Raw genomic sequence first — 24,939 nt, 5'->3', positions numbered from 1 at the left:
TTAGTATTATATCCTATTACAATATAATATTATGAATATTATATGTATATACAATAGGTTATAAATAATTATTTAAAGCTCATATCCATCCCCATCCCACCCAAACTCTCCAAAGCTGGCCCCTTCCCCTTCCCCAAATGCCTTTTGGCAGAAGAAAGTCTTGAAGGTTACCAATTGCTAGACTCGCTTGTAGTCTAATGAATGACTAAAGTTTTCTCAACCAGAGTCAAAACTGCACTATTGGAAGATGTTGAAGGTGGAGAGTAGTGTGGACAGGTAAAGACTACAAAGCCTATTCTGTTAATGTGGGATTTGTGTATTGATAGTGTTTAAATGCAATTTGTGCCATGCTTGTATTGCAACTGATTGCATCATCCAGAATGTACCATAATGTGGAAAGAGTTAAATTGCCAAGAGGCTATGATGACCTTGATGTGTGGCTGGAACTAGGGAGTATCCAGACACAAGTGTTTGTGCATAATGATTGCATCAGTTCAGTTCTGTTCAGTTGAGTTCTGTCTGCCTAGAGTTCAAGTCAAGTTCTGTTGGAAAACAGAGCAGTCCTGTGTTCATCTGTTATCTGCAAGTATGTTTGTGTTGGTTATTGCTGCATACAGTAAAACTTTGTAAATAGTTTTACCAACATCTCTGAGTGTCTCTTCGTTCTGCGTTCCACTGCTTCCATCCAACTACTGCTCCGCTGCAAATACTCTGACATATTCCTCTTAACATATCCTTGGGAACCGGGATACATTTCGTACCTCAGCGTCTTGTTAGATACATGCTATGTTATAATAGACTCAACATCAGATCCCCTTTTCTTTATGAAGCCACAAACAGAGTGCTATTCTTCAGTCTTAACGTGGGAATGTCAATGGTTCTCTTGAAAGACACAAAGCAGCATGAATAAAGTAAGACCGAACGTCACAGCATGGGATTCGCGTGAAACAAAGTGTTCTGTGTTGCCTCTGCCAGCGAGGTTGGAAGTGGGGGCAAGCAATGCCCGTGCTCTTGACTTTGGTCATGGGAATAACCTTTTTAGTTCCTTCGGGAATGAGATTGCACTCCGTCATTGATACGTCATTCCAATCAACTGACCATTTCTCCTCCTTCTCCTCTCTCTTCCTCTGTTCAGATGTTATCTTTCATCCATGGAAGAAGGAAGAAACTGGCAACCAGAGTAGAGTTATCCTCTATACCATCACCCTCACCAACCCCTTGGCCCCTAAAACTGCCACTGTCACGGAAACACAGGTAAGTGGCCTTTCTTTTGCATCTAAGGTCTCAATGTGACCATTTCATCCAAAATTAAGGACACTTTGGACTTCATCTTAGTGTCCTTTCCCAACAGACATTAAACTTCTGCCTGTTGATGCCTCTTCTTTCTGCTTTCTCCAGACAATGTACAAAGCAAGCCAAGAAAGCGAGTGCTATGTGATAGATGCAGAGGTGCTAACTCATGATGTTCCCTACCATGATTATTTCTACACGATTAATCGTTATACGTTGACACGTGTTGCCAGAAACAAATGCCGTCTCAGGTGGGTATTCCTGGCTTGGAGTCAGTCTATCCTTCTGTTTACTTGTCTACCTGTTGTATTCATTTATATCCTGGCTAAGAACAGATTCAAAACAATACAAATTAAAAACAATGCAAAATGATTAATAAAAGTGTAAGATTTGAAAAATGTATAAAGTTCAAAGATTAAAAATACAGTAGAGTCTCACTTATCCAAGCCTCGCTTATCCAAGCTTCTGGGTAATCCAAGCCATTCTTGTAGTCAATGTTTTCAATATATCGTGATATTTTGGTGGTAAATTGGTAAATACAGTAATTACAGCATAACATTACTACGTATTGAACTACTTTTTCTGTCAAATTTGTTGTATAACATGATGTTTGGGTGCTTAATTTGTAAAATCATAACCTAATTTGATGTTTAATAGGCTTTTCCTTAATCGCTCCTTATTATCCAAGATATTCGCTTATCCAAGCTTCTGCCGGCCCATTTACCTTGGATAAGTGAGACTCTACTGTATTAAAAATCCATTTAACCCAGTGACGCAGCAGGTTAAACTACTGAGCTGCTGAACTTTCTGACCAAAAGGTTGGCAGTTCAAATCCGGGGAGCAGGGTGAGCTCCCGCTGTTAGCCCCAGCTTCTGCCAACCTAGTAGTTCAAAAACATGCAAATGTGAGTAGATCAATAGATACTTCTGCAGCAGGAAGGTAATGGCGCTCCATGCAGTCATGCCGGCCACATGACCGTGGAGGTGTCTACGGACAATGCCGGCTCTTCAGCTTAGAAATGGAGATGAGCACCAACCCTTAGAGTTGGACATGACTAGACTTAATGTCAGGGGAAAACCTTTACCTTTACTTTACTATTTAAAGACTACAGTTATTTCTAAAGGTCCTTTACTGAACAGGGAGTTGGATTAAATCACTTCCAACTTCCCTTCCAATTCTATGATCTTTTTTCTCTCTCCAGGGTTTCTACAGAGCTGCGATACAGAAAACAGCCGTGGGGGCTGGTGAAATCCTTCATTGAAAAGAACTTCTGGAGTGGCCTAGATGATTATTTTCGACATCTAGGTGAGAACTTGTAAAAATTAACCTACTGTTCTTTTGTTTTCATATGACGGACATATGATAGGGCTCTGTGAAAACTGATCATTGTAGTATGTTGTGAAAAGATTCCTGCCAGATCTTGCCAATCCTAACTCAACAGCTTATTTATTTATCATGTCAGAAGTGAATTGAGAATGCAGTTATAATGTATAAAAAACCATAAACAAAGTTAAAAACTTGGCATTATGCTAGATTTCCTTTGAGCAGAAGTAGCCACTTGGAGTGCCTCTGATGTCGTTGTGAGAAGGTCCTCCGTTGTGCATGTGTCAGGGCTCAGGCTTCATTGTAGTCCGTGGTCTGTGGTTTGCTCTTCTCCACACTCACATGCCGTGGACTCTGCTTTGTAGCCCCATTTCTGAAGATTGGCCTTCCAAGTTGCCCAGTCTTCTGTGTGCCCAGGAGGGAGTCTCTCATCTGGTATCAGCCACAGATCGAGGTTCTGGATTTTAGCCTGCCACTTTTGGACTCTCACTTGCTGAGGATTTTCTGTATCTCTGTAGATCAGTGGTTCCCAACCTTCGGGCATCCAGGTGTTCTGGACTTCAACTCCCAGTAATCCCAGCCAGTTTACCAGCTGTTTTATTTTTTGATACAAAATAAATAAATATCCAGCTGTTAGGAACTGTGGGAGCTGAAGTCCTAAACACCTGGAGGCCCAAAGATTGGGAACCACTGCTGTAGATCTTAGGAAGCTGTTTCTTGATTTGAGGCGCTGACATGTTGGCTGATATCCGAACAGAGGATGAGTCGGAGATGTCAATGCCTTGGTCCTTTCATTACAGGCTACTATTTCCTAATGGATGACAGGTAGTGTAATATCAGCTAAACATTATACTTTCTCCAGTGGTGTTGGGCATAGACATCCTGTGATAATGTAGCATGTCTCATTAAGAGCCACATCCACTATTTTAATGTGGTGATATGTGTTCCACACTGCGTATTCAATGCAAAGTGCAAGGGCAGGTGTCTTCACTAAATCTGGTTACGATCCCCAGACACAATAGTTGATAGGTTTTGAGAATTGGCACTGCTAGGATGATGCCATAGCTTCTCACAGTAAATGTCCCTTGATGTGAAATTATTTATTATTATTATTATTATTATTTACAACATTTATATTCCGCCCTTCTCACCCCAAAGGGGACTCAGGGCAGACCACATTATGTACATATAGGGCAAACATTCAATGCCCATAAACACATCGAAACAAGACAGAGACAGACAGACAGACAGACGCAGAGGCAATTTAACCTTCTCCTGAGGGGATGTTCGATTCTGGCCACAGGGGGGAGCAGCTGCTTCATCATCCACTCTGACGGCACTTCCTCATTCCAAGTCATAAATTAGTTAAATTTGCCTCCCCACTTTTTATAAGTGGTACCTTATTTCCTACTTGATAGATGCAACTATCTTTTGGGTTGCTAGGTCAGCAACGAGCAGGGGCTATATTTTATTTTTAATTGATTGGTGCTCACCCTGCCACGGGCCGGCCTCGAACTCATGACCTCATGGTCAGAGAGATTTATTGCAGCAGCTGTTTACCAGCCTGCGCCACAGCCCGGCCCCATATCTTGCTTTGGTACTGATACAGTAGAGTCTCACTCATCCAAGCCTCACTTATCCAAGCCTCTGGATAATCCAAGCCATTTTGGTAGTCAATGTTTTCAATATATCGTGATATTTTGGTGCTAAATTTGTAAATACAGTAATTACAACATAACATTACTGCGTATTGAACTACTTTTTCTGTCAAATTTGTTGCATAACACGAATGTTTTGGTGCTTAATTTGTAAAATCATAACCTAATTTGATGTTTAATAGGCTTTTCCTTAATCCCTCCTTATTATCCAAGATATTCGCTTATCCAAGCTTCTGCCGGCCCGTTTAGCTTGGTTAAGTGAGACTCTACTGTACTTTGGTACTGAAATCCATATCTTGCTTTGGTACTGATACTATCAACTGTTTTATTCTTGTTTTACATTGTATTACTGTTTTTATCTTTTATACTGTGAATTGTATTTATATTGTTGTTTATTTTGTCAATGTTGTTCGGGCCTTTGCCCCATGTAAGCCGCCCCGAGTCCCCACGGAGAGATGGTGGCGAGGTATAAATAAAGTTTTATTATTAATAATAATAAACATGCCCCTGCTTTTGATTTTCCTTCCAGAGAGTGAACTGACCAAAACGGAGAGCACGTACTTAGCTGAACTTCACAGACAATCCCCCAAAGAGAAGGTGGTCAAGCAATCTACGGTTCGCCGGAGGAAACGACCTCATACTCACCTGAGGGGCCCTCACCTGGAGGAAGTACTAAGCCCTGTAACTACTCCTACAGATGAGGAGTCCGTAAGTCGAATCAAGCGTGTGGCAGGTAAGGGACTTGGTCCTTAACGGGTGAACATAATCACTGAGCATATTATCACCTGGCTTCTTCTGACACTGCTTTGCTAAGACTGAGCAACAGGTATCACTTGAGAAGAAGAGCTACATTTCAGGGAGAAATAGGCTTCTTGGTGGGGAGAATATCTCTCATCCAAATGCTCCAAAGTCCAAAATTGCATGGCCAAGGTAGTGGCATCTGTGTTTCCTGGTGGTTTAGTGTACACACATTTTGCTTCATGAACAAATTTATTTAAATTACTGTGAATAAAATGACTTTCAGGCTTTTTTTATAGAGTGCATATGAATGTTGTGTATAGACTTTGGTCCGATTACAGTAGAGTCTCACTTATCCAACATAAACGGGCTGGCAGAACGTTGGATAAGCAAATATGTTGGATAATTAGGAGGGATTAAGGAAAAGCCTATTAAATTTATTTCTTATTATTTACAGTATTTATATTCCGCCCTTCTCATCCCGAAGGGGAATTAGGGCGGATTACAATGAACACATATATGGCAAACATTCAATACCAACAGACAAACAACATATGTAGACAGACACAGAGGCATTTAACATTTTTTTCCAGCTTCACGATTCCGGCCACAGGGGTGAGCTGTTGCTTCACTGTCCACTAGTGGCTGTACTTCCTCATTCCTTTCCTCGTGTTTTGCTGGCAGCAGTTTTTTAATGATGTTGTTAATTAGTTAAATTAGCCTCCCCGCATAAAGCGTACCTAAATTTCCCTACTTGACAGATGCAACTGTCTTTCGGGGCTGCATAGATCCACAGCAAGCCGGGCTATTTAATGGTCGGGGGCTTAACCCGACCCGGGCTTTGAACTCATGACCTCTCGGTCAGTAGTGATTTATTGCAGCTGGTTACTAGCCAGCTGCGCCACAGCCCGGCCCTAATTAAACATCAAATTAGATTATAATTTTACAAATTAAGCACAAAACATCATGTTTAATAGCAAATTTGACAGAAAAAGTAGTTCGTGGCGCTCCATGCAGTCCTGCCGGCCACATGACCTTGGAGGTGTCTATGGACAATGCCGGCTCTTCGGTTTAGAAATGGAGATGAGCACCAACCCCCAGAGTTGGTCACGACTGGACTTAACGTCAGGGGAAAACCTTTACCTTTACCTATACGCAGTAATGCTATGTAGTAATTGCTTTAGTACCAAAACATCACAATGTATTGAAAACATTGACTACTAAAAGGCAGACTGCATTGGATAATCCAGAATGTTGGATTAGCGAATGTTAGATAAGTGAGACTCTACTGCACTTTGATATTTTATTATGTATGTACATATGCAAATATTTTGAATATAAAACACGCCTGACCACAACATTTCAGAGGAGAGAAACTCATCCTGTATAAAGGTGCAGTTCAGCCGACCCAGGATATCGATTAGTTTTAGTTTTCTTTCCAAATAATGAGCCCTGCAAGCCTTGTCTTACCTGCTTTGCTTGCTAGGAAGCTTAAAAATTCCCTGCTGGGCTTGAAATGGTGAAGGGGATTGAAAAACAAAGCCATATCTCCTAAGAGGGAATTTTGATGCAAAAAAAATTGGGTGGGGAAGATGTGGTGTTGGTGGGAGTTCAGTTCAAGTCTCTTTGGAGGCGAATGCACCCTTTACTCCTGCTTAAGGTAGAACTAGGTTTGAAAGGAGAAAGTATTGGATCTCTCCGGAGTCTATAGCAAATACTATCTTCCAGGTTCCACTCAAACACGGCACATCCCCGAGGAAAGTCCTGGCAGTTTCCACCTTCAGAATGTCTCCAAATTGCTGCTCGTTATCAGTTGTGTGTAAGTGATTTTTTTTGTCCTTTTTCCTCCTTTCTTCTTCTTTTCTTCTCCCCTTTCTTACCCTACCCTACACCGGTGATACAATGGGTTAACCCTTGTGCCAGCGGAGTGAGCTCCCATCTGTCGGCTCTAGCTCCCGATGCAGGGACACGAGAGAAACCTCCCACAGGATGGGAAATATTAAACATCTGGGCATCCCCTAGGCAACATCATTGCAGACAGCCAATTTTCTCACACCAGAAGTGACTTGCAGTTTCTCAAGTTAACTCCTGACATTAAAAAACCCTAAAAGAACAATGGTTTTGTTGAAGTGGGAATGATTGTATATAGAGTTGTTTAAATGTAATTGAGTCATGGTTGTGCAATGTGTGCTGGGGATTGCATCATACACTGTGTGCTGCTTGCTATACCAGTGTGTAAAGGGTTAAGTTTGGATTGCATCAGACAGCAGAGGATGAGATAAATAGCCTCTACTTCCTATCTCTGTCCCTTCCCGTGTGTGCCTGCGTGAGAGCTGTGTATCGTCTTGTGAGATTTCCGTTTGTAAGTAAACTTTTGATAGATAACTGAAGACTGCAGCGTCATTATTTACCCAGAGCTAAAACTGTGGAGACCAAAATCCACTGCTTGTGGTAATATGAAAATAACCAAATAAACTCAATGTATATATTACAATAACATATATCCAAAAAACAGGACTGTTCCAATCGCATAGAAGTAGAAACCAGCGGTTCTTCTCTTGAAGTATAAAGCCAAGTTTTTCATGTAAGTAAATGTCCTGTTCTTTATTACGTATGAGTAGACTCCAGTTCTCATATAACTTGACTCAAACCTGCAACCGGTTTCGACACCTTGCAGAGTACATGGTTTAATAAAGACAAACTGTGAGTATCATAGCCTTTTTTGGGTTCACAGATTTTATATTCTTCTATATATGTTCTATTATTCATGTCATAATGTAATACTACCTTTAGCCACTATCTATGTCCCCTTAGGATCCACCTATTCAGAAAACCGATGGTGAATTTCTCACCTCAAAAGTTGAACCTTTGTTGATTATTGAGTGCCTGAATATACTTTTTTGTAAACTTTTTCGTAAACTTTCTGTACAAATTTTTGATTGCATGTATATATTTATGATATGTATTATTTGTAGACCCAACCGCCTGACGAAGACTCCTGTGAGTCGAAACCGGTTGCAGGTTTGAGTCAAGTTATATGAGAACTGGAGTCTACTCATACGTAATAAAGAACAGGACATTTACTTACATTAAAAAACCCTACCCTGCTCTGATTTTTATCCACAACTTCCTCCTAAAAGTCAGAAGGCGTTTGCAAGGACGGTTAATGCCGTGACATTTTGGTGTACCTTTCAGTTGAAGTTGATTGGATTATTTATGCAACTCAACTATCTCCTTCCCATTTCTCCAAAGACAACATTCCCATCATTATTGCGTTTGGAAGCCATGGCCAGGTTTTGTGGCATTTGTGTCAGTTCAGGTGTGGTCTACATTATTTGGCATGGAAGCTCACATTCCTCGAAAGTTGGCTAGAGTCGATGTTATTAAATGGGAGGAGATGCTGGGCGAACGGAAAGGAAGCAAAACATTGCATCCCTGCTGTGGAGAGGGTTGTGAAATCTAGTAATTTAGAGAAAAGAGCCAGCAATGTTTGGAAAGAGCAATAGCGCTCCAAAGATTTCCCAATTTCTGCAGAGGTTTGCCAGTGTCATGCACACACATGCTGTCTTCTTTTCAGAAGAAAAATGTGGATTGTTTTCCATTTTCGAGTAGAGCCATCACATCCACATTTTACACAAATATTTTGTTGTTCTTTTTATTGAGTTGTCAAATAAGAACACTTCCTATTAGGTTAGGATTGGAAATCTTTTTGACATGGTCTAGTCCAGGGGTCCTCAAACTTTTTAAGTGGAGGGCCATATCATGGTCCCTCAGATTGTTGGGGGGCCGAATTATCATTTGAAAAAAAAAAAAACCGAAAAAATTCCTATGCTCACTGCACATGTCTTATTTGTAGTGCAAAAAAACAAAACAAAAACAAAACCCAGTAACAATTATTTATTTATTTACTACATTTATATCCCACCCTCTCTTACCCCGAAGGGGACTCGGAGCATCTTACAAGTTGTATGTACATACAATATATTATATTATTAGCATAGCACAATATTAGCATTATATATTACTATATTGTACTATACCATTATACCATAATATTATTAGTAATATTACATTTAATATATAATATATAATTAATATTATTATATTATACAATATTATTATATTGTATTATTACTATTATTAGCCGCCCTGAGTACCCTATTGGGTGATAAGGGTGGGGTAGAAATACTGCAATAAATAAGTAAATAAATATTATATTGTATTACATTATAATATTATTATCAATATTATATGTATACACAATATATTATATTATTACCATATCATTCATTTACAATATTTCATTTACAATATTGGTAAATGAGAAAACAATACAAGATTTTAAAATAAAAATAATTTTAACCAACATACTGTAAACTTATCAGGATTTCAGTGGGAAGTGTGGGCCTACTTCTGGCCAATGAGATAATCAAGTAGGATTGTTGTTGTTGTGCATTCAAGTCATTTCAGACTTTGTGCGAGCCTAAGTCTAAAGCTGAGGGCGGGGGCCAGGTCAATGGCCTTGGAGGGCCGCATCCGGCCCCCGGGCCTTAGTTTGGGGACCCCTGGTCTAGTCCAAAAATAGGAGCCTCCGGTGGCTCAGTGTGTTAAAGTGCTGAGCTGTTGAACTTGCAGACCAAAAGGACCCAGGTTCAAATCCAGGGAGCGGAGTGTGCGCCCGCTGTTAGCTCCAGCTTCTGCCAATCTAGCAGTTCGAAAACATGCAAATGTGAGTAGATCAATAGGTACCGCTCCGGCGGGAAGGTAACGGCGTTCCATACAGTCATGCCTATGGCCACATGACCTTGGAGGTGTCTACGGACAACGCCGGCTCTTTGGCTTAGAAATGGAGATGAGCACCAACCCCCAGAGTCGGACACGACTAGACTTCATGTCAGGGGAAACCTTGGTTTTACAGTAGAGTCTCACTTATCCAACATAAACGGGCCGGCAGAACGTTGGATAAGCGAATATGTTGGATAATAAGGAGAGATTAAGGAGAAGCCTATTAAACATCTTATTAGGCTATGATTTTACAAATTAAGCACCAAAACATCATGTTATACAACAAATTTGACAGAAAAAGTAGTTCAATATGCCATAATGCTATGTAGTAATTACTGTATTTATGAATTTAGCACCAAAAATCATGATATATTGAAAACATTGACTAAAAAAATGTGTTGGATAATCCAGAACGTTGGATAAGCGAATGTTGGATAAGTGAGACTCTACTGTATCTTGTTTTTAATTATGTTGGTGCTAATCCATGAAATATGTAGTACTTGAAGGGCATATCCTGACATTGATATTTGCAGCATTTTAATGTTTTAATGGTTTATATAGGGCTTTAATGGCATGCTTTATATTGTATTTGATGGTCCGGCTTTTGTGTATTTGTTTGTTTGTCTTGCATGCGAAAACCTATGGTCTAAGCATTAAATAAATTTGCCTTGAATTTGAAAACATGCAAATGTGAGTAGATCAATAGGTACCGCTCCGGCGGGAAGGTAACGGCGTTCCATGAAGTCATGCCTATGGCCACATGACCTTGGAGGTGTCTACGGACAACGCCGGCTCTTCGGCTTAGAAATGGAGATGGGCACCAACGCCCAGAGTCGGACATGACTAGACTTAATGTCAGGGGAAACTTTTACCTTTTACTAGTCCAAAAAATGGTGAAGAATTGGTTGTAATGACAAACCCAAGACCCTCAAATGCAGCGAGATAGTTCTTTTAAAGATGTCAGGTTATATTTTTGGCATGTGTTTGGAAGGAAAACAAACTGTTCCGTTCCTTTTGATGCAGAAATAGCTTGAGCCAAACAGTGTTGTGTAGTGCTGGTGCAGATATCTAAGGCCCCTTCGACACAGCTGATTTTTTTTTTTTTCGTTTCAGGAGCAACTGGAGTTGCTTCTGGAGTGAGAGAATTGGCCGTCTGCAAGGATGTCGCCCAGGGAACGTTGCCCGGATGTTTTGATGTTTTTACCATTCTTGTGGGAGGCTTCTCTCATGTCTCCGCATGGAGCTGGAGCTGATAGAGGGAGCTCATCCGCGCTCTCCCTGGATGGATTCGAACCTGGCAGCTTTCAGATCAGCAACCCAACCTTCAAGTCATGAGGCTTTTATCCCCTAGGCCACTGGAGGCTCCTGACACAGCTGAATAAAATTTATTTTATTAAAATTTATTTTATTCAGACACAGCTGAATAAAATCCCGCATTATCTGCTTTGAACTGGAATATAAAGCAGTGTGGACTCTGATAACCCAGTTCAAAGCAAATATTGTGGAGCTCCCGGTGGCGCAGTGGGTTAAACCCTTGTGCCGGCAGGACTACTGACTTGAAGGTTGGGTTGCTGACCTGAAGGTTGCTGGTTCGAATCCAACCCAGGGAGAGTGTGGATGAGCTCCCTCTATCAGCTCCAGCTCCATGCGGGAACATGAGCAAAACCTCCCACAGGATGGTAAAACATCAAAACATCCAGGTGTCCTCTGGGTAACATCATTGCAGACAGCCAATTCTCTCACACCAGAGTGACTTGCAGTTTTTCAAGTCGCTCCTGACACGAAAAAAAAGCAAATATTGTGAGATTTTATTATTAAAAGGCAGAGTTCTGAGAATGCTACAATGTTGGTCTGGGAAGAATACTAAGTGATAATTGTTCAGCTTTGTGCATTGTGAGAAGGTCTTTAGTGCCCCTTCTTTTTTTTGGTTGGCATTCCAAATAATAAGAATAATAAGAATAATAAATTTTATTTCTACCCCACCACTATCTCCCCAAAGGGACTCGGGGCGGTCAACAAAATATAGAGAAGTGTGTATATAGATAATACACAAATCTGAAACAATAAAAACCACAGAATTACAACCACACACATAGATAATTGGAGCCTCTGGTGGCTCAGTGTGTTAAAGCACTGAGCTGCTGAACTTGCAGACTGAAAGGTCCCAGGTTCAAACCCGGGGAGCGGAGTGAGTGCCTGCTGTTAGCTCCAGCTTCTGCCAACCTAGCAGTTCGAAAACATGCAAATGTGAGTAGATCAATAGGTACCACTCCGTCGGGAAGGTAATGGCGTTCCATGCAGTCATGCCTATGGCCACATGACCTTGGAGGTGTCTACGGACAATGCTGGCTCTTCGGCTTAGAAATGGAGATGAGCACCAATCCCTAGAGTTGAATACGACTGGACTTAATGTCAGGGGAAACCTTTATCTTTACCTACATACATAACTCCAATGTAAAACATTGCAATTCATAAAATGCAGCCATTGGGGCTGGGCTGTGGCGCAGGCTGTTGAGCTACCAGCTGCAGCCAGCTGCAATGAATCACTCTGACCAGGAGGTCATGAGTTCGAGGCCAGCTCGGAGCCCTGTGTTTGTCTTGTCTTTGTTCTATGTTAAAGGCATTGAATGTTTGCATTATATGTGTAATGTGATCTGCCCTGAGTCCTCTTCGGGGTGAGAAGGGCGGAATATAAATACTGTAAATAAATAAATAATAAATAAGGTAAAGATTTTCCCCTGACATTAAGTCTAGTCATGTCCGACTCTGAGGGTTGGTGCTCATCTCCATTTCTAAGCCGAAGAGCCGGCGTTGTCCGTAGACACCTCCTAGATCATGTGGCCGGCATGACTACGTTCAGTTGACATAGAAAGAAACTTCAACTTTCGTGTCCCTTTCCCTGACTCCATTAAGAATGTGCTTCCCTTTTGAAATCTTTCTCAGGATTTAAACTAATAACCATGTTTTGTGGTATATTTTCACACTCAAGGGCTCCAACACATCCCCTCCCGACCATGCTGCCACATCACAGACGTTAGGTCTTTTTCTGTGTCTCTTTCTCCCCCACAACCTTCTGCAACCCCTCTCCTCAATATGTGTGACCTGTGTCCTTTAGAAGAACTTCCCCGCACAATTTCCTCCTCTCTCAACTCTGGTGTGCTTCTAACCTTCGCCTCCTCCATCTTTTCTCTCCCCTGCTCCCATTAGGATTTGTTTCAGGTACTGTCTCCTTTTTACCTTGCTTTTCTCTCACTCACCTCTCAACATACGTCCTTCCGCATCCCAGCTGGTGGATTTCTTTGTTTATACACTGCCTCATCTCTGCTTGGACTCTCTTGGGCTGCGCCATCATCTGCTTCTTTTCTCAACTTCAAATCTGCCTGTCGTCTTCTTTGGCTGCTCCTTAAGGCTGGAATCGTATAACCTTGTTGTTCTCTGAGCTCAAATGAGCACACATCTCGCTGTGTCTCCCATTACCACGACTGCCATGCATCTTTTTCTGTGCTTCTCTCTGAGCTTTGCTAAGTGCTTAAAATTCTCATGCCAAACGATTATATAGCTTGGGAGGAGAAGACCGCAGCGGAGGTTATCTTTTTCTGATCTTTGTGCTCTTCTCTTCCTTTGAGACGGACGAGGGGGATAAATCATACAATTTCATAGGACGAGACTATTATCTCAGGCTTCTGTGTTCTCATGCATTTTTTTTTTTTACCCCAAATGGCTAATGACATTCCCATGAGATGTTTTGCCATTTGGGGCCAAAACATAAAATCTGTGTCAGGAGGTAATTGAACAGACAGGCATGGCCCTTTAAACCCTTTAAGACAGGGGTCTCCAAACTTTTTAAATTGGGGGCCAGTTCACAATCCCTCAAATGGTTGGAGGGCCAGACTATAGTTGGCCACCAAGCAATAATAATAATAATAATAATAATAATAATAATGATGATGATGATGATGATGATGATGATGATGATGATGATAATGATAATGATGAGGGTTGGAAGAGATCCCTTGGGCCATTTAGTCCAACCCCTTCTGCCTTTGTGCACCAAAAGCACAAGTAAAGCACCCCTGAGAGACAGCCACCCAGACTTAATAATAATAATAATAATAATAATAATAATAATTATAATTATAATTATAATAATAAATAAAAGAAGGTTGGAAGAGACCTCTTGGGCCATTTAGTCCAACCCCTTCTGCCTTTGTGCACCAAAAGCACAAAGCACCCCTGAGAGATGGCCACCCAGCCATAACAATAATAATAATAATAATAATAATAATAATAATAATAATAATAATAATAATAATGAAGTTTGGAAGAGACTCCTTGGGCCATTTAGTCTAACCCCTTCTGCCTTTGTGCAACAAAAGTACAAGTAAAGCACCCCTGAGAGATGGTCACCCAGACTTAATAATAATAATAATAATAATAATAATAATAATAATAATAATAATAATGAAGTTTGGAAGAGACCCCTTGGGCCATTTAGTCCAACCCTTTCTGTCTTTGTGCACCAAAAGCACAAGTAAAACACCTCTGACTGATGGTCACCCAACCTTAATAATAATAATAATAATTATAATAATAAATAAAAGAAGGTTGGAAGAGACCCCTTGGGCCATTTAGTCCAATCCTTTCTGCCTTTGTGCATCAAAAGCACAAGTAAAACACCCCTGAGAGATGGTCACCCAGACTTGATAATAATAATAATAATAATAATAATAATAATAATAATAATAATAATAATAAAGAAGGTTGGAAGAGACCCCTTGGGCCATTTAGTCCAACCCCTTCTGCCTTTGTGCACCAAAAGCACAAGTAAAACACCTCTGACTGATGGTCACCCAACCTTAATAATAATAATAATAATAATAATAATAATAATAATAATAATAATAATAAATAAATAAATAAAAGAAGGTTGGAAGAGACCCCTTGGGCCATTTAGTCCAACCCCTTCTGCCTTTGTGCACCAAAAGCACTAGCAAAGCACCCCTGAGAGAAGGCCACCCAACCATAATAATAATAATAATAATAATAATAATAATAATAATAATAATAATAAAGAAGGTTGGAAGAGATCCCTTGGGCCATTTAGTCCAACCCCCTTCTGCCTTTGTGCCATGAGGGCCAGATAAATGGCTTCAATGGGGCGTATGTGACCCACGGGCCATAGTTTGGGGACCCCTGTTTTAAGACCCTTCAGGAATGGATGCTGCCTTTGCTCTGGCTGAAGGTGTCCTCAAGGATTCAGTGTCAGTTGCATTTCCCCCCAGTTGTTGACCCTCTAGGGCAGCATGCATATTGTACGAGGAGGTCAGCCTTTCAGAATGGATCCGTTTCCTTGATTCTCTTCTATGGACTCAGATAAGTTTATAATAAATCTTGCAAGTCAGATGTGTAAAGTCTCAAACCCTTCCTTTCTGTGTCCAGGTGTCACCTTAACATTGAAATCAGGTCATGTTGGAATATGAACTTAGGTATCCGAGCTGTGCCATCCATAATATGTGGGGAGCATGAAATCAAGTTCTTTTCAGCACATAAAAATAACAGTGGATGTCTGCTTGAGACTTCTTGAGGAGCTTCCATGTTTGACAGCTTTTAATTAGGATTCTTCCCTTTTTTCCCCCTGTCTTCACAGTCTGGTGCTTCTGGTCATCCTTAACATGATGCTGTTCTACAAACTCTGGATGTTGGAGTACACCACCCAAACCCTCACAGCATGGCAGGGCCTGCGGTTACAAGAAAGGTAACACATCCCAAAAGGAAGATGCCAGTCAATCCCTTTTGTAGTCTACCTTTTGAAGTTTTGGACTTCAACTCCCAGAAATCTGAGCCAGCTAACTAGTTGTTAGGAATTGTGGGAGTTGAAGTCCAGAACATCTGAAGGGCCAAAGTTTGCCCATGCCTGCCACATCTCTACCTTATGTAGCATACTCCAAAGATATGGAGGGTCCAAGATTCTCCAACCTGGATTTACAGAGAACCCTTTTCTTTTCCACAACTGTGATGTCTGGTGTGTTGTGTTCCAGAACTTTGTCAGTCTGGATTCGGAAGTCCCACAGTATCTTTGCGTGCTCATTTTCCAATACTTTTGCAGGTTTGTGATCCCACCAGTTCTTTGCTGCTGGGAGGTGGTACTTGAGGCATAAGTTCCAATGAATCATTTGAGCCACATAGTTGTGCCTCTGTTTGTAGTCTGTCTGTTCAATTTTCTTACAGCAGCTGAGGATGTGATCAATGGTTTTGTCAGCTTCCTTGCACAGTCTGCAATATTATTATTATTATTATTATTATTATTATTATTATTATTATTATCATCATCATCATCATTATTACCTACTGGTGCGACACAATGCTTTTGATATGAAAATAAATAAATAAGTCTACCTGCTGGTGCCACGCAAGGGGGTCATCTGTCTGTTTGGCTTGCATTGTCTGCCACTGGCCTTAGGACAAAAAATTCCTATTCCTTTTGCTATTTGAGGTGAAAACCTCATGCTCCTCCGTCACCCGTTTTATGCTTGCATCACTCCTGTGAGCTAGAATAGGTTGAAGGGACAGTAGCTCCCCAATGCTACCCAGCAAACATCATGGACAAATGGGGATTTGAGCCTGGATTGTTCTAGTTCTAGTCAATGCTCTAACCCAGTGGTTCTCAACCTGTGGGTCCCCAGATGTTTTGGCCTTCAACTCCCAGAAATCCTAACAGCTATTAAACTGGCTGGGATTTCTGGGAGTTGTAGACCAAAACACCTGGGGACCCACAGATTGAGAACCACTGCTCTAACCACTACTCCACAGCAGCTCTCAGGTTTTGTTGTGCCTGAACTGTCCCCTTTTTAAATCACATTCCTGCAAGTTTTTGTGGAGCAGAGATGTAATGCTTATCACAACTCAGTTTCTTTTATTTATTTTTTAATTTATTTTTTAAAAAATAGTCCATGGATCTGCTTCAGTGAAGATCAACAGCAAACAGGGTCTCAGAAATAGTCAGGCCTCTTTGAGTACAGAGCCATCTTCTTTCCAGTCAGTACTCAGTAGACTCTCTCACACACAAACACACACACACACAAAGAGAGAGAGAGAAACCTGTTCAAACTGGTTCTCCAGCAGCAGGATAGCAACAGTTACAAACCAATTCCCCAGGTCTTTACGAACTCAGCCAATCGGCTTCATGTATTTGTTTTTTTTTCAGTTAACACATATATGGTATCTTTGCAAACCCTGACTAATACAATCTGATACCATCATATCTTCTGTGACATTCTTCACATTGTTATTTTCACACAACTCAGTTTCTTTTCTCCTGTCTTTCATAGCACATTGTAAGTGCCATGACAGTCTATCGCTCTCTTTGCGTGTAAAATATATTAGAGAAATCCAGAATAGTGTTTTATTGTACTTCCACAACTCATCTTTGCTTCTTTTCTTGCCAGGTTACCCCAATCCCAGACAGAATGGGCCCAGTTATTAGAATCCCAACAGAAATATCATGACACAGAGCTCCAAAAGTGGCGGGAGATCATCAAATCATCGGTGATCCTCCTAGATCAGGTGAGAACTTCATCCTACCTCATAGAGATGGGGCTCAGTTTTGGAGACCTTTTTGTCTCACGAAGTCAAGTGAAATTATATCTAAGTTATTTTATGTAAATAAATATACACTAAGCTCTTAGTTCTCACAGGGTTCAGAGACACAGAACTGCTGTGAAAGGAAGGGGTGGGCAAATAAAAATCTTATTTTTTATCCGAGAGAATGGGACATCTGGGCGTCCCCTGGGTAACGTCCTTGCAGACAACCAATTCTCTCACACCAGAAGTGACTTGCAGTTTCTCAAGTCGTTCCTGACATGATAAAAAATCTGAGAGAAAACTTCTCTAGGTCCTCTTGCACGATGCAACTTATTCCAGATATCGATCACAGAACTGCACTGGACAAAACTCTAGAGATGTGTTCCTCTAGGAATTCCTAGCTCCTCCAATGTCACTTTATGTTCAACTTCTGCTGGAGGTTATCCATAGAACTGCAGTGGAGGACCTAGAAATTTCTGCTTCCTTGCATGTAGGATTTTTAAAGAAGTTGTATTTTAATATGACAAGTGGTTTAATTTTATTTTAAATTAGCTGCATCTGATGAAGTACCGTATATACTTGAGTATAAGCTTACCCGAATATAAGCCGAGACACCTAATTTTACCACAAAAAACTGGGATAACGTATTGACCCGAGTATAAGCTTAGGGTGGGAAATTAAGCAACTACTGGTAAATTTCAAAATAAAAATAGATACCAATAAAATTACATTAATCGAGGCATCAGTAGGTTAAATAATGTATATATGTGGATACAGATACACAGGTACATGGATCTATATGTATATAGGGTTTGCAAACACATGCAAACATATGAGGAGAAATTCATATATAAAATTAATATAGATAGATAGATAGATAGATAGATAGATAGATAGATAGATAGATAGATAGATAGAAGTACATAGGGATTGCAAATGCATGCAGGGGGTTAATGCTTGTATATCTGTAGGAGAGATTAACAAATATTTCAGGGGAAAATGCTTTTCTAAGATTAATGGATATATATTTTTCTTCTTCATGACTTGCAAGGACATCATTCCCTAGATACCAATAAAATAGATACCAATAAAATTACATTAATCGAGGCATCAGTAAGTTAAATAATCTATATATATGGATACAGATATACAGGTACATGGATCTATATGCATATAGGGTTTGCAAAGACCTGCAAACATATGAGGGGAAAATTCATATATAAAATTAATGTATATAGATAGATGATAGCTAGATAGAGAGATAGATAGATAGATAGATTGATAGATAGATAGATAGAGATAGAGAGAGAGATAAGTACATAAGGCTTGCAAATGCATGCAGGGGGTTAATGCCTATATATCTGTAGGAGAGTTTAACAAATATTTCAGGGGGAATGCTTTTATAAGGTTAATGGATATATATTTTTCTTCTTCCTGACTTGCAAGGACATCTTTCCCTTTTCAAAACATTCGCCTGGTTAAGAGCAAGGGAGGCTTTAGAAAACACATTGATAAGGGAGCGTAAGAGAGAAATAAATACATCTTGATCCCATTATAATCCGGGGAGGCTTTTTCAGCTAAAAAAAAAAGGGTTGAAAAATCAACTTATCTTCGAGTATATACGGCAGACTTAAAATTTCAAAAGCTTATGCTACCAACTACTTTCTCTCATAGAAGATACAAAAAGGTATATTTGCAGATGGGTGGAACTTTTCTGTCTGCTGGATGGGAGGAACTTTTCTGCCTGCTGCCAATAATTATTTCCCTTTTTTCCCCTCTGTGTTTTTATCTTTCAGATGAAGGACTCACTAGTAAACCTTCAGAATGGTATTGGGTCTCGCGACTATCAGTCGGAGCCGGAGGAGAAACGGAAGCGGTTCTACTAGCAGGCAGGGACGCAAGTGGCCAGAGGATTGTGTGCAATACGTGTACATAGAATATATATATATATATATATATATATATATATATATATATATGTATACAGAATATAAATATATATATATATTATATACAGATTTTAAAAGAAAAAAAAAGAAGAAGCCTATGTACTGAGAAGAATGAACAGTGCCGACCGACCTCCAGCACTGGGTGAAATGGAGCGTCACTGGGGATGGGGCAAGAGGCAAAAAGGTTGTGCTCTCCTGGCACTGAGGCATTATGGAAAAGTTCAACCTAGGCCGTTATGGGCCCGCACACCTCTCCTGGTTTTTCCTCCCCCCTTGCTTTATGTTTGTCTGCCCGTCTCCGTTTCTGTCTCTGTCCAGAACATTTTCATCACCCAAAGGGAAGACATGGGAGCCAACGGAGTCTCCTTCCCCAGTGTTCCATCGAACGTAAACAAATGTTACAATGCGGCCCGTTCTGGCATTTGGGACCATTCTTGAGGATCATCTCTCGCTGTATAACATCACTTCCTCTGCAAGAATGTTGCTGGCATGCTCTCCGGGAGTGGTGCTCCGTTTATCGTAAAGTAGGGTTGTCGTTGTTTTCCTGCAGCGTCTTTTACGGGGTTATCCTTTTAGCGCCATTTCGCATGCTCGCTGCATGCTTCTCCCATCCTCTTTGCAACTTGAGCTGAGTGTAGAAACATCGTTGTGTTCTCCAATGAATTTGATGAGTTAGGTAGGGAAAAATTGCTTGTAGAGGACGCCTTCCCTTTTGGGTCTTTGGTGCTAACTCTCTTCACGTTGGAGGAGTTACCCGGATGTATTTACCCTTCTTTGTTTGAGTTTGGCGGTTTCCCTTTTCAGTGTCAGATACCTTCTGATGGTTGCACATTTGCATCTTCATCTTTATGTCTCATAGGAAACCATTGCTGCACTGAAAGGGCTATACATACACACCGGAGGAGAAGTCCAAACCAAGGGCCATCTTAATGGGACATCCTATATTATTACCTAGCTATTACACATTTCCAGAGGTTCACCTGGCAAAAGGAAACTGGGAAAAATCCACAGAACTTACCAAGTGGCTTAAAACACCTGCATCTGCGATCAAAGTCTCTACCCTGGTTCACACAACCCTTCTGCATGAATTTGCATCTTGCACACTCCTAAAACTAAAATAAATTCATAAAGAGCACCAATTGCTTATTAAATAGGAAAATTTCTATTTCCTAAGCAGATAGATACATCTCCTTTGGGAACCCAACTCTGTTCCCCATGCATGCGTGATTCTTGGAAAAGGACGAACAAATAAATACATGGGAGATGTCGAGGTTGTATAGTAACCTATTCAGCAATTGTGATTTCCACAAAAACTTGAGTTAGCACTTTTTGTCTGTGACCGGGCAATGGAAAAAAAATGCAGAATGCCATATAGTAAAGTTCTGGGGACTTTTCATTCACACAACAGATAGAATCAACATAGTATCAAATGACCACTAGAATTATTAGATCATTCTGTATCAGTTCTAGAATTCAGAATTGAGTCTTGTCGAAAGGGCAGATAGGGTTCCTCTCTTGCGGGAAGCAAAATCTATTTGTAGGCAGTAGGACCTTCAAAGACTGCAGTTGAGCCCTTGGTTTTTTTTTTCACCTAACAGGAAGAGAGGGAGAAAATTGGACAAGTAGAGGTAGGAAATGCTCCCTCCTTGAGTCTTGATGTTGATGGTGCCTACTGGCCATCGTGTTTGATATCAGGAAGAAATAGAACCATGTTGGACAATTACTGTGGTACCTTATATATATAGGCAGAGAAATTGAATCATTGAGAGGTAAGCACCAAACCGTAGAAATGTTTTTGTGGAGCTCTGCATAATGGATTTTCCATCTTTCCTCGGCATACAGTAGGTAACCTCTTCAGAGTGATGGCAAGGGCTGCATCCTTCTCCTTGGCAGGTCATGGAGAGTAAGGACACTATTGCAGTATAAGGAGCTGCAATGACCACGGAGAGGAGACCTTGAAGCCAAGGGTTAGATTTGAGCTCATGCCACGGAATGGTTGAGCTTGTGTGTTCAGGCACTTCTGCTTCTAGCCTCATGAGCAGCAGATGTTTTCAAAAATAGGAAACGAGCAAACCTGTCTGTTGTAATCGCAAAGTTGCTTCTTCATTCTCAGTAAGAGGAGTAGAGAAGGATTACCTTGGTGTTTTGTTTTGTTTTGTTTACTTGCTAGATGGCTGGGCTAACTGGCAAGATGTAGCAAATCTTGGATCGGGTGGGGTGGGAGAGCTTTTGGGTACTTATTTTATACTGTGAACATTTGAGCCACTAACACTGAGGCGAAGATAATTTGGTGATGGATACTGTGAACAAACAAAGATAGTTGGCCATGGATTTGGGGGACTTTGGACATACAGTACTTAATTTATTTCATTTGTTTATGCAAATATATTCTCGCGTAATGCTGCTAACTCGTCGGGAGCCCATCTTTGTGGCTTGTATGGGCTTCGCAGGAGTGTTGAGTAGACTAGTTCGGAGCAAGTGGTCCCCCCGATTTAGCTATTCCTGGCAGGCCCAGAGAGCCTAAAGGTAGGCAAGACTATCATCCTTATCAGGAGTGCTCATTCAAAGGTTGTGATGATGTTTCTAGTAGCTCTTGGAAGAAGATTAGAAGACAGGAGAGCACTGATAGACTTAGCGAGAACATCTAGCCTTCTAAATAGTGATGAGTTGTGATTGTGGTGATTCATCATTATTATCTATGCTGAAGACTGATGGCACTTATGGCCCAACTGTGTCTGGAGGACTATACATCTTCCCCACTTCTCTTTCAATAGGGTCAGTTTTCTCCCTAAAACTGTGTGGTGTTCATATCACTTGGGATGGAATTGGGCGCAGGAAAGATTGGCTGCAGGAATGTTATTCTCCATCTCTGTGTTTTCACCCCATTGGAGGCGAACATTACCCACTAATATGGTTTTATTATTCTAGCTGCTCTCATTGTGGACCAAGATCTTGTGTTTTGAGATATGCTATGTCTGACGACCATAGTGGATTGATACCTAGCAGGTTTCTATGCCTCCTCTTTTAATTCTGTCTCTCGTTCTGGTTCTCAGGCGTCTGCTTCGCCACTCATTGGAAGCAGAGGTCAACCTATTGTTTGTGCCATAAAACACCCTCCACTCTAGATGTGCAAATCAGCCAAACTGGAATGTGAATTGGTTGACTTGTTGAACTACAAAACCATCCACCTTCCTTCCTGAAAGAGAGAGACCACTGTATTTTTTTAGCAATTTGGGCTGGAACGTATTCTCCCCGTGCCCCGAGAAAGAAGAAAACCTAACGCCATCCAACAGTTCTATGCATTCTTCCCGATTCCACCTCCTCTCTGCCTAGATCTAGTACAATCACATACCACGTTCTTGCCATTCTAGCACACTACAGGGTCTCCCCCGTTGCTTCTGTTTTCCTTCCCATTGTTAAGGTGCGTTCAGACATGAATGTGGTACACTGTGGCGAGGAAACCTATTTCCCCTTTTTTGCACATGGCTCGGAGCGTCATCTCTCTATCTCTGACCATTTTTTTAAAAAAATTACCTCACTTTCCTTTGGTCAGTTTTGTGGCTAAGGTTTGAAGGACTGGATTCCCAACCTGAGCTTTGCATTAGTTTTTTTTTCTTTTAGCAGTGCATGTTATAATGTAGTGCAATGCCATTTGGACGGCTTTCCCCATGTTCAGCCTCCCCTAGCAGAGCTGGAGACTTGGAGACTGACCGTGAGAGCTGCTCAAGAGAGGAGGAAGGTGGGATCGTTTCTTGTACAACGGTGTGGGTGACTTCAAAGCCACATCTCATCCTCACTCCTCTTTCCTTCCTACCCTTCTGGCCTCGACCCTGGCAGCTCTTACGCAGACGGGCATCTCTCCTCAGCAACAATTGGACACCTCAAAAGAGGAGGATGCAGGGGGAAGCTTAAAGGGAACAAGCTAGAGACTAAACTGCACCCTTTCCTTGATCCCCCCATTTTTTTCCCCTTCAGCTCAAAGGGTCTGAACTGGGAAGACGTAACTCAGGCTGGGCCACGTGTCGAAGGACTCCCGGCTGTGTCTGTAGGAGTTGTCTGTGTGTCTGATTCTGTACCTATAATAAACTTTGCGCTGTGCGCAAGGTCCAATACAAATTGATTTAAAAAAAAATAAATCAAAAAACTACAAACTTGACTGCTAGAACCTAGGAGTTATAAAGGCTACAAAGCCAAAATCTTAATGTAAAGTAGCTAGGAAAAAAAATGGAATAAAAGTATGAATAAAATATAATGAACAAAAGACATTGTGTGGGTTCATTATTTATTTAACTTTTTAAAATTGTTTTACAGCCTCTTTCTCAGTCGACTGTGCTTTTTCCATGCCGTGCAGACAACATAACACGCTGCCTTGGGAGATGAAGTCATTGCACAAAGTTTATTTTGCAAGTATAAGGCACCCTGCCAACCTAGCAGTTCGAAAACATGCCAATGTGAGTAGATCAATAGGTACCGCTCCGGCGGGAAGGTAACGGCGCTCCATGCAGTCATGCCAGTGGCCACATGACCTTGGAGGTGTCTACGGACAACGCCGGCTCTTCAGCTTAGAAATGGAGATGAGCACCAACCCCCAGAGTCAGACATGACTGGACTTAACGTCAGGGGAAAATCTTTTCTCTAAGGCACCTAGTCTGAGGATGTGGCTTTGACTGTTAGAAAGCAACCCCCTGAATTTCGTAAGGCTTTCTTAAGGAAGGAATACTCCGAGCTGGTTGTGCTAATTCCTTCCTTTGAAGTATAGGCTTTGTTTGTGGTCTCCCAACTAAATCCTAGCCTTCAAGATCATACAGGATCTGGTGCTTTTAGAATATTTAGGCTTAAACACAAGAGGGTGAAAGTATGATATGGGATCTTAGCCTGGCGAGGGCAAATTGCAGTGTGCTACATACTGAAAGTAAACTTTTCTGCTCTCCTTGCACATAAAGAAAGGAAGCCAATGCTACTGTTCATTCTTGTGACAAGAGATTCTAGTTTGTTGGTCTGAAACCCTTCACTGTGTTGCCCAGGGCTACTCTATTTATGTTTCATTAATATGATTATTCAGTGTTAAAAGAAGGTGAGCACTGAGATGCCTAGGTGTCCATTCTGATCTTGCACAAGCATTTTGAATTCCGTTTCCAGTCTATGGTTCATTCTCATTCCCTCAAATAAGACTAATTGTCTTCAGCTTCTTATGAAATGGCAGAAGTGCATTTAGTTTTGCTCAGTATTGTGCTCCTGTAGTCGAATAAGCCCTTACCAGAGAGACCTCCAGCTTTCCAGTATAGGTTGAGTATCCCTTATCCAAAGTGCTTAGGATCAGAGGTGTTTTGGATTGTTCTTTTTTGCTCTCTGGATTTTGGAATACCCGTATTGGCATATCGGTCTTTTCAAGATGGGGAACCCAAGTCAAAACATGAAATTCATTTCTGTTCAATGGACACCTCATAGCCTGAGGGTAATGTTATTCATTATGTTTCATACTTTCATGCATGAAACAAAGTCTATGCATATCAGAAAGCAAAGCCAGCCATCCGTGTGGATGATTTTGGGATATTTTAGATTTCAGTATTCTGGAAAAGGGATGCTCAACCTGTATTATCAATATGAGATGGGGA

The 24,939-nt window shown here is 41.0% G+C and overlaps 1 protein-coding gene across 10 annotated transcripts in view; it reads left to right on the top strand.

Annotated features, from left to right (window-relative positions):
* Positions 1 to 23,585, top strand: part of gramd1b (GRAM domain containing 1B) — a 246,854-nt gene extending 223,269 nt beyond the window's left edge. For all 10 annotated transcript variants that reach the window (XM_062961375.1, XM_062961380.1, XM_062961378.1 and 7 more), the window contains 8 exons: positions 1,136 to 1,254; positions 1,399 to 1,541; positions 2,492 to 2,595; positions 4,801 to 5,004; positions 6,738 to 6,828; positions 15,442 to 15,549; positions 17,240 to 17,357; positions 19,172 to 23,585. In XM_062961375.1, the coding sequence (XP_062817445.1) occupies positions 1,136 to 1,254; positions 1,399 to 1,541; positions 2,492 to 2,595; positions 4,801 to 5,004; positions 6,738 to 6,828; positions 15,442 to 15,549; positions 17,240 to 17,357; positions 19,172 to 19,261 (977 nt within the window). In that variant the 3' untranslated portion in view covers positions 19,262 to 23,585. The remainder of the gene's footprint in view (positions 1 to 1,135; positions 1,255 to 1,398; positions 1,542 to 2,491; positions 2,596 to 4,800; positions 5,005 to 6,737; positions 6,829 to 15,441; positions 15,550 to 17,239; positions 17,358 to 19,171) is intronic.
* The last annotated feature ends 1,354 nt before the right edge of the window (positions 23,586 to 24,939 follow it).

This window comes from Anolis carolinensis, unplaced genomic scaffold, assembly GCF_035594765.1.
Source record: "Anolis carolinensis isolate JA03-04 unplaced genomic scaffold, rAnoCar3.1.pri scaffold_8, whole genome shotgun sequence".
Classification (NCBI taxonomy): Eukaryota; Metazoa; Chordata; class Lepidosauria; order Squamata; family Dactyloidae; genus Anolis; species Anolis carolinensis.
Note: the sequence above shows the minus strand (reverse complement) of the source record. Positions and strands in the feature narration are given on the sequence as shown.